The 9753-nt window shown below is 35.7% G+C and overlaps 1 protein-coding gene across 2 annotated transcripts; it reads left to right on the top strand.

The window, feature by feature from the left end:
- Window positions 1-172: 172 nt before the first annotated feature.
- Window positions 173-8705, top strand: PAM (peptidylglycine alpha-amidating monooxygenase). Of its 2 annotated transcripts, XM_057384728.1 has the most exons (5): window positions 178-418; window positions 1417-1516; window positions 2854-2907; window positions 5173-5379; window positions 6955-8705. In XM_057384728.1, the coding sequence occupies exons 1-5, from the start codon at window positions 326-328 to the stop codon at window positions 7137-7139; spliced, it is 639 nt and encodes a 212-aa protein (XP_057240711.1). In that variant the 5' UTR covers window positions 178-325; the 3' UTR covers window positions 7140-8705. The 2 variants fall into 2 exon arrangements, with proteins under 2 accessions (XP_057240712.1, XP_057240711.1); XM_057384729.1 differs by lacking the exon at window positions 2854-2907 and having other exon boundaries at window positions 173-418.
- The last annotated feature ends 1048 nt before the right edge of the window (window positions 8706-9753 follow it).

Below are 9753 nucleotides of genomic sequence, written 5' to 3'. Positions count from 1 at the left end.
AGGAGCTGGGAACCTGGCAGTCTTTCCACTTTAACCTGGCTCAGACTCCTTTGAGCGAAAAGCCCCCCTTTTCTCACGCCTTGTGGCTTAGTCAATCGTGAGACAGTCCAGGGTCTTCCATAAGGACTCTCACATACACCTCACTTAACATTTTTCTTGTAGTTTAGTTTCCTGTAGAAAACCTTTACCTTTTGTCTCTCTGACTCTCAGACCGTCTTTTTTAATCTAAACTGTTACAGTTCATCTTCACTGCAGTTTGCTATATATGGATTCTTAAGGCAAATCTAATATCATTGCAGGTGGTCTCCTCTTTGCAGTTAATGGAATGCCTTATCCTGGACAGACAGAATCAGTGCAAGGATTTGTGATGAACTTCTCTACTGGAGAAATAATGGATACTTTCATTCCACTTAGAAAGGTAGAGTATTGCACAGAGTGCCTGTTGCATGTAATTACATATATGAAAACATTGGTAACGTTCTACTTTTCCAACCTCAGTCAGGCTATTGCAGGGAATATGATGTTTTATAATATAAGGTATTCAATTGGAATTCTTTATAGTACTATTGTAATAAAGACACTAGAATTTTGGGTCTTAGCTTCTACATGTGGTACACATTTGAAAATTATACTACTCTCAAGATGATACTTACAGATAGTATCTTCAGCGAGGATAAGCCTACTATATTGTTGCCAGTACAGGTCTTAAAATCTAATTTAAGATAATAATGAAAGAATTGAAACATTAATATATTTACATGCTAGTCATTTGTCAAAAAATAGAGCTTATTTTTAAGCAGAAATTAAATGCAACTGTGTGGTTAAATACCTCTGTACAGAACACTAGTGTGAAAGTTAAGACTAAATGTCCTTAATTCAGTATTTATATACATAAAAATTATGGGGTTTTTTTAACATTTTCCATGTATTGTGTTAGACAGAGAATGAATGTTAATATTCCAACTTGTGGGTAACACATAGACTCTTTATTTGCAGTCCAATTTAAATTATATTCCAATTTAAATTATATTTAAATTAAATAGTATTTTTTTCTGAATGTAGTTGCATACAAATAATAAGAAAAACTGAATATGTGGGCTTCAAACAAAGATTCTTTATTTTTGAAAATTATATATTTCACAGGGTAAAATGGAACACAATAATATAAATAGAAATATTGTGCATGTAATTTTTTTAGCATTAATACATGGAATAATCTCTGTTTTGTTATCCTTGGAAAAGGCAAACATTCAATAGAAATGGAATCATCTCCTTTCACACTTTAGACTTTCACACCAGCACCTGCAGCATTTTTCACTCTAAAGAATGATTGAATATGACCAGGCATGACTTAGTTAAGAGGCCTCGTGAAAGTGTGGACACGTAAGGGTAATCTGTGACTGGTTATCTTCACAGAGCTTTGAGATGCCACATGATATTGTTGCTTCAGAAGACAGAACAATATTTGTTGGAGATGTTCATGCCAGAACAGTGTGGAAGTTTGCATCTGCAGAAAGTATGTTTTTTTTTGTTCTTAATGTCATAACTTCACATTTTGTATCTTCAGGTCAGTACCACTTATGTGCTGCTGACCAAGAGYCTTTTGGCATAATAACAGTGATTTAAGTGCACTACAAACTCCACCTGCAGCAATTGTGTGCTGCTGTTCACTTTTCATTAAAAGACGGTTTTTCAGCATTGCTGTGTGCTCTGTCAAAGAAGAGTCCTGGGCACATGAGTTTGTCACAGAAATAATCAAACTGCATTTGCCTCATACGTCCCTTGTCAGTACCTGCTTAAACAAAAGTGTTACTCTAGTATTTTAGTAATTCCAGTGTATAATTTTTGCTGAGAAATGCTGCTTCCTGTGAAGTTATTACATAGACCAGGGGATGAAGCAAAAACACAGGTCAAATTAAAATCTGTATTAATTTCATTGGAATCATTTATCGTTAGAAAATGAATCTAGTATTATTTAAAGTCCTGTTTCCATAGAGGAAAACACTTGCCAGTTTTAATCTAGTAACCCCCAAGGCAAGCAGCCTGACTTCAGTGAAAGGGACCTCATTATTCAGACATTAATTTAGTAGGATTCAGAGAGAGTTTACATGTTTTATAGGAATAAAAATATGGTCTATTATATGGGATAAAAAAATGTGTGACAGAGATAAAGTCTTAGGCTTCAGGATGTTAGTGAACCAGTAAGAGTCTGCTGCTATAAATGATTAAGCTAGTTATTCCTTATTTGTCTGTTTTTAATTAATGGATTTTCCTTTRGGGCATTTGGTATCAGCTCCTCTTAGTAACAGGAGACTGCAGCAGATAAATTGTAATTCTGATTGAATATTTTTTTATCTGCATCTAGTAAACTGAGCATGAACTATTTTCAGTTTTTATTCCAAGAAACATGAGAATAAAAAAATAATGGACTATTTTTACAGGTTAGATGAGGGAAGTCCTTGTATGTAATTTTCTCTAGTTTTTGCTGAAGTATAAAGAGTACTAGCTAAGAAGCCTTGATTCAACCAGCCTTTAATTCATTGTGTGTTTGATTGTAATAAAGAGTTTCATTTTTGTAGGAATCCATGAATGTTTATGCATACCCATAAAATCTTTCTGTGGTATAAAAGTTGATTGTTCCAAGCTCCTTTCATAACTCAAGCTCTTTCTTTTTTTTTCCTATGGCTTGTGAGGTACTGAATGCTTTATATTGACTCTCCATGGTGAAGTTCAGGTGTTGATGGGAATGTTTACTGTTGGATTATACTGTACATTGGAGAAAGCTAGCCAGAAAATGTCACTGAGTGCCTTTCTGAAATATCAGTTGTCCTGAAGAATGATTTTGTTTTACAGAAATGGAACATCGGTCAGTTAAAAAGGCTGGTATTGAGGTACAGGAAACAAAAGGTTAGTCTGATTCATAATGAAAATGAAGGGATCAGTATGTTCAAATAGATTAGGGCTGCTTCTGCCAAGCTGAAGGGAAAAATGCTGACTAGTTTGACCATTTTGTTTTTCTTGAGCTGATATAGGAAGCACTGGAAAGAAGCTTGTAATACTGTTATCTGATAGATGCTATTTCACAGCCAACCTAAACATTTCATTTTCAGCAATGACAAATGCTTCACGGAAACTAAGATAAAATTTTAACTAGTAGGTTAATTCCATGCTACCATCTGTTATGGTCCAGATTGGTATCTATGGCAGGTCCCTTAGATTCAGAAATAGCTCTGAAGTACAACTGGGATAGTTACTCCCCAGCAGCAACCCCCCACTCCAAACCCTCCACCACCAAAAAAAGGGTTATTTGAAATGGCAGTTGGTTTATCTTCTTGTGTAGTCTTTCAGTACACAGCCTTGTCAGTCACACCATATGGCAAGAAATAGAATTTTTTTTTTCATTTACACTTCTTCCCATAGATTTACTGCACTTTTTGTTTGATTGATCTGCATAAAAACTTAAAAAAAAAAAAAAGAAAAAGGAAATGAAAGCATGTAGGGACACTATAGGGAGATAGTAGAGATACTACTACACATAGAGGAGATTGAAAGGGGTAAAATATCAAGGCTGATGAAAAGTAATTTTAACCATTTGTATTCTCTTTTGTAGCTCATTTTCCTTTCAGAAAAACAGTACCAGATTATGGTACTTTCTATAAAGGTATTTCAATTTTTCAAATGTTCTTGAGTGGCTTTCTTTGGTTCAATTCAGAGCTTATGTATTTGCTTCAGCCATGTATATGCAGACAAAGTACAAAGAGATCCCAACTGCCAATTGAAAGTGTATAGAATAAGGTATAATAAGGAAGGCTAACATTAGGAAACATTATGAAATCCTTATGGCTAGAACTGTTACCCTTTTATTTTATTTCCATTGGTACATCAGCCTGCCTGAAGCACTCAAAAGGGAGGTGTTGGCATTACAGCTTGCTGTGTATTTAGGGATATGGAAATGCATTTTGGCATTCTTTAGCTGACACTTCTGTTGCCATAGAGAATAAATGCAGTAGTAATACCAGGTTAAGAAAAATGTTTTAAGTAACTGTCTAAAAGTGGTTAGAGTAGGTAGACTGAAATTAACATCTTTCAACTCCACTGGGACAAAAAAAATAGCTGATGGACTTCATGTTATCTTGGGCAGGAATGGCCTGTACTCCTCAGCCTCCTCATGACAGATTGTTACTAGTGCTTGTACTTCTGTGACATAGGGGAATACATGGGGAACTGTAGCTTTGCCCAGAAGTGAGAGAGATGGTGGGGAAAAGTTTTCCTTAGCTATAACCACTACTTGAACAGACAGTTTGTTTTCATTGTGCCATTGTTTTCCTTGTACCTGTCAKAACAATGGTATCGTTATCATTATATTAGTGTTGAGTGTAAACTGAACCATTTGCTATTCTTTCAGAATAGAACATAATTTTAATTTTTGTACAGAATCAAATGAGTTGGTTCAGAGTGTGTTTGTGATGCAWCTACTTGTTACGACATGCTGTTCAGTCCAGCTTCAAAACATATGGCTATACAGTTTTACTTGTTTAAAGGTATCACAGAGCATGTGCCACAYCATAAATATTTTTCCCCAAAATAGTTTTTCTCCTTGTAGGTATAGAGTTAACAAATCAGTTAAGAATGACTGAATGCAATTTTGAATTGAATCTGCTCTCCAGATTTATAGAACCAAAATTCCTTCATTGGATATAACAGTTCTGTAAGATTTAACCCTTTGTCACAGTTTTATTAGAAAGAACTTTAAACTTCTTTTCTTTTGGATAATGTGATGTATTTAGTCTTTCTCTGTTTCTTGTGGAAGTGTTTTTGTTAACAGAAGATATTTAATCTATGTTACACCACACACTTATTTGCAAAAATAGATCAATGATGAGAATTTCCTGTATTTTAAATAGTAGATACTTTTTAGGACAAAACTCTGTTTTACACATCTCCTTTGCCCATTTGAGAAAAAGGAAGGTAAACTTTGCTAGTGAGTGGTATCATTCAGACTATCTCTGCCTTACATTTGGGATAACACAGCAAGAGCCAAAAATATCTCCATTACAGTTTGTCTTTGCTTAAGTTTCCTTGTACTCAGCACTTAAGGTATCCTACTAATGCCTTGTTCTGTGGTGCTTGATGCATAGAGATTACATATGGAAATTTATTTTTTTTTTAAAGAATCAGGAACAATTATAGAAGCCAGATTGAGAAACAAGCCAGAATCTACCGGCCCTCTAAAGAATACGGATAAACACCACTTGGTCCAACAGGCCAGCAGCACTGGAATTTCCTTGGTTCTTATTACAACTCTTCTTATTATCCCTGTTGTTGTCCTGCTGGCAATTTTAGTATTTATTCGGTGGAGGAAGACAACTGTCTATGGAGGTAACTGTGAACAACTGTTATAGAGAACGGGCTTTTATTATTGCAGTTCCAATTATCACTGAGAACACTGAGAAGTGAGGGTATGAAGAGGGCAGCTCTTTGTGCCTTTGCCTTCCTGAACAGTTGCAGTGATGCTGCATGCAAAGTAAGGATAAGCAGGGACACAGCATCTGCAGCCCCCTGTCCTTTAATCTTGCATCTCAAGGCACCACCACTTCAGAACTTGTATCAAAAACTTTGATTGGTGTCAAAGCAAAAGCTGGTATCTTAGGAACAACTAGCATATATTCATATTTTATTGTCTAGAATTTAGAAATTTTAATACTCCAAGCATAGTTTGATTTTCTAGTAGGGAATCTTTAAATTGCTGAGAACAAAAGACTCCATGGGCATTATAGAGATATAAGCGAAATGAGAGTTGATGACTTTACAAGAGATTATGTATTATTGTTCTCTTCTACCTAGTCAATTTTGTCAGTCAGACATGCTTCCATAATCCACCTTCATCCATTGCTTTGAAAGTTTAAATTGGTACTTACAAATTATGTAAATTGGTTCTAAATTTGTACCATGTATTATTTTTCATAAATTGGCATACTGTCATAGATGTTCGATCACTAGACTTGTTATTTTATAGCACAAAACTGTTTTATCAAGCTACTTTCATACATGGAGTAGACAAATCAGTTCTGCCACTGGTCAGGACCTACTCTGTTAGGCAATTCAGCAATCTAATATGGCTGTGCAACTGAATTGGATGTATTTTATTTGAAGATTTCAGTATACAGCTTCCTGCCTCTTTGTATTCAAAAGTGTTAGCATACCAAATGTGCTGGATAGCATATCAAATATGCTAACACTCTAGACTACTGCAGTATTGCCATTAATGGCTTGTTAGAGCTGCTAATCGGTTTGCTGAATGGCTGTTCTTTTTATCAGAAAATACAGGTAATTGTTTGATCATAGAAGATTGGGAATTTTAGCTTGTTTTTGAAATTTATTTTTCAATTGATTGGGAACACAAACTTGGTTCTGGTTCAGGCAGAATTTTAGTCTGACTTAGAGGTAAGTCTAGTCAYTGAAGATGTTTTTAAAAGGGATTCTTTTCTGTATTCATGTTGAATAACAGATTTGATTGAACTTTCTCAGAGGAAGGAYTGGGGGCAAAGATCAGGGGTTACAACAACTTTCATCTGTCATTATCTGCCCACTAAAGAGGATGAGTCACTACCAGTGGGAGAGTAGCTGTAGTGACTTATTAGACCAGTTATGGGTCTGGTAAATGAAATGAAGCACTTTGAGACTAAGGGCAAATGGTAGGACCACCAGTAACCTGGGTAGACTTAATGAAACAATGGACGCTGAAAATACATAGTTTTAAACTTGTACTTCAAAGATAATTTTCCTTCTTCTTTCATAATATATACATTTAACTTTGGTGGCTCATGTGCTGAATCTTTAAAAACAGTTTCTGGAAGGACACTTAAAGTAATTACCACTATACTTTTTAATTAGTAGATGGGTTTTTATTCCCCCCTTAAAGTAAACCTTATGAAAATCCTTTCCTTTCCACAGGGAAAGGTGGTGGTGGTGGAATTAACCTTGGAAACTTCTTTGCAAGTCACAAAGGTTACAGCCGAAAAGGGTTTGACCGGCTGAGCACTGAAGGAAGTGATCAAGAAAAAGATGAAGATGATGGCACAGATTCTGAGGAAGAGTGTTCAGCATCTCCACTCCCACCAGCACCTTCGTCATCCTGAAAACAGCTTTTGAGTTCTCCACTATAAGGTTCAACCCAGAATGTCAGATTCCTTTTCCCCTAAGCACGTTTAAGATTTTGTGTATTTAATTGTAAGCTGTTCTAGTCTGTGTGGGGCTCTACACTGGTTCCTTTAATATTTGTTTGGTTTTAGTTAGTTTTTTAAGTGGAGGAGTGTATGGAAATTCCATATCAGTGCCGTTGGTTTTTATGTCAACATCTTAATAAAGCAAAGTCTTCTAATTGCAGGACTGATTTAAAGCAGTAGTATTTTATCATCAAATATGGGGATCTTGTAAATAAGTCTTACTATCTGCTTCATCAAAATATTTTTCCATAATTATTTAGTTGCCAATTTCTGTTTTGTGCCTTTCCTCTTCAATGTCTTTTACCTGTTGCAGTACAGAGAATATACAGTGCCAGAAGAAAATGAAGCTGCTAAGTCTTCTTCTATTTTTTTAAATCACTAACATTATATTGCATTGAAGTAAAGAAAAACGTCTCTATTTAATTTTTTTCTTCTTTCTAACTTGATGTGTTTCTGGAATGTCTTATTTTTAGATTGTATCTCTGTTAGAACACTATTTTCAGAAGCTGAATGTAATTTGTGTAATAAAGTATCCACAGAGCATTGGCTGTCAGAGTGTACTTTGGAATTTTTGCTTGCATTTTTTTTTGGATACTTTTGTAAAAGTTACACAGGCCAATTAATATAGTAAAAATTTTAATGTGTTCTACCAGAAGGAAAAAAAATGCTATTTTGTGTGGAATACAAATAATGGAAATAGCAAATGGAAACATATTTTGCTATGTTACAAGGTGGATTGGTTTTGTTTTTTTAAGACTAATAATCTGCATACATGTACGAAGTTAAGGTTGACTTTTTATGTTTAAGGTCAATCTTAAACATTTAAGGAGGAATTTTACTTGTATAATAAAACTGAAAGGTATTTCTGTAATAAAACAGATGGTCACAGCTAAGAGGAAACCTGTGTCTCAAATTAAATATGTTATTTAGTCAGGGTGGACTTCTAGTGCTACCTGATTGGAAGTACTGATTTTCTTTTTTTCTTCACACTTTTTTCTTCACACAGCAGGAACCCTCAGTCTTGTAATGAGTGCTCTCATTGAACAGCAGACTTAGAGAAGTCCTGCTGGATAATTATCCTTTCTGTATGAGTCATCTGGAATGTGAATCATTGTGTAATATCATCATGACTAATCAGTCCAGTTTGATGATCAGAGCATAAATRATGTCCTTCTAAAACCGCTATTATGAGCGGAGTATACACAGATGTAATTGCTGCAGGGTTTTATGAAACAGTATTCATTATCATCATTGCAAGTGTTGTAATAGGCTACTGGTGGCATTGAGGTTGGAAAATAGACTTTAGGCTCTTTGTGGTGGTTTTGTAAGATGGTTTATGGGGGAATAAGGGTAATGATAGTGCAGCAAAAAGTAAGTTTTCTCCCCCCAGCAAGATTTTATAAATATCCTTTTTCTGGGAAAAAAAAAAAAAAACAAAAAAAACCCACAAAATCAAAATTCCTGACAAGCTGGTTTCTTTTCTCACATGTGGCAAAATCTCCAGGATAGCCTTCTGAAATGCTGGTCTACAGGCACTGTTTCATGTGAAATGTATTTAGTGCGTACTCTTGAATTGCTTCCTCTCCTGCAAATTTTTGTTCTGCTTAGGTTTGTTACAAGGAAAACAACCTGTTTCTTTTTCACTTTTGAAAGTAAGGCAGTATTATTTTTGGCTGTGGCCTTGATCCTCGTGTATATGAATAAAAGCAAATCAGTTGGGAAGAATCCTCTGAAGCTATGTGCTAAGATGCTAAGTCACTGGTTAATAATGTTTCAGTGACAGCAATTAAGAAAGTGGTAGTGGCATTGCTGTCATAGGTGGTGTATATGCCATCCGTTCTAAAATATCACAGGCTTTTCTCAAAAGCAATCAATAAGGGTATATTTTCTAACATTTGGTTAGCTTGCCTTATGTCCAAATAATGTGGAGTGTTCTCTGCCTCCATGGTTTCAGCTCAATGAGAGTAATACACAGGTTTCCACTTCCTCCTTTTATTTATTTGAGCTGTATCTCCAATGCTAAACAATGTTTTGTTGAGGGGAATCAACCAAATACATTTTAATTGCAAGTACAAGCTAAAAGAGATTAATTGAGCATTAGTCAATAATCTCAGCTCTCTGGAATTCAGAGGCTGATCTATACAATAATCCTGGGCTGCCTTAAGAGAAGCAGATGAGGAGGGGATCCTGCCCCTCTGCTGTGGTGAGACCTCACCTGCAGTGCTGCATCCAGCTCTAGCGTCCCTAAAGGGGAGTGGGTTCAGAGGAGGCCACTAAGGTGAATTACCTCCCTTTTCAAGACAGTGCGACAGATAGTGAGTTGTTCCGTCTGGACAACAGAAGGCTCCCCAAAGATCTCATTTTGGCTTTTCAGTACTTAAAGCGGGTTTATAAGAAAGACAGAAACATTTACCAAGGACTGTAGTGACAGGACAAGGGGGCAATGGTTTTAAACTGAAAGAGGGAGATTTAGATGGGATAGTAGGTAGAAATTCTTTAGGGTGGTGTGGCAGTGGTACAGGTTACC

The sequence above is a fragment of the Malurus melanocephalus genome, unplaced genomic scaffold (genome assembly GCF_030028575.1).
Source record: "Malurus melanocephalus ecotype Western Australia unplaced genomic scaffold, MMel_1.1 scaffold_739, whole genome shotgun sequence".
NCBI lineage: Eukaryota > Metazoa > Chordata > Aves > Passeriformes > Maluridae > Malurus > Malurus melanocephalus.
This window is presented reverse-complemented; position numbering and strand designations above follow the sequence as displayed.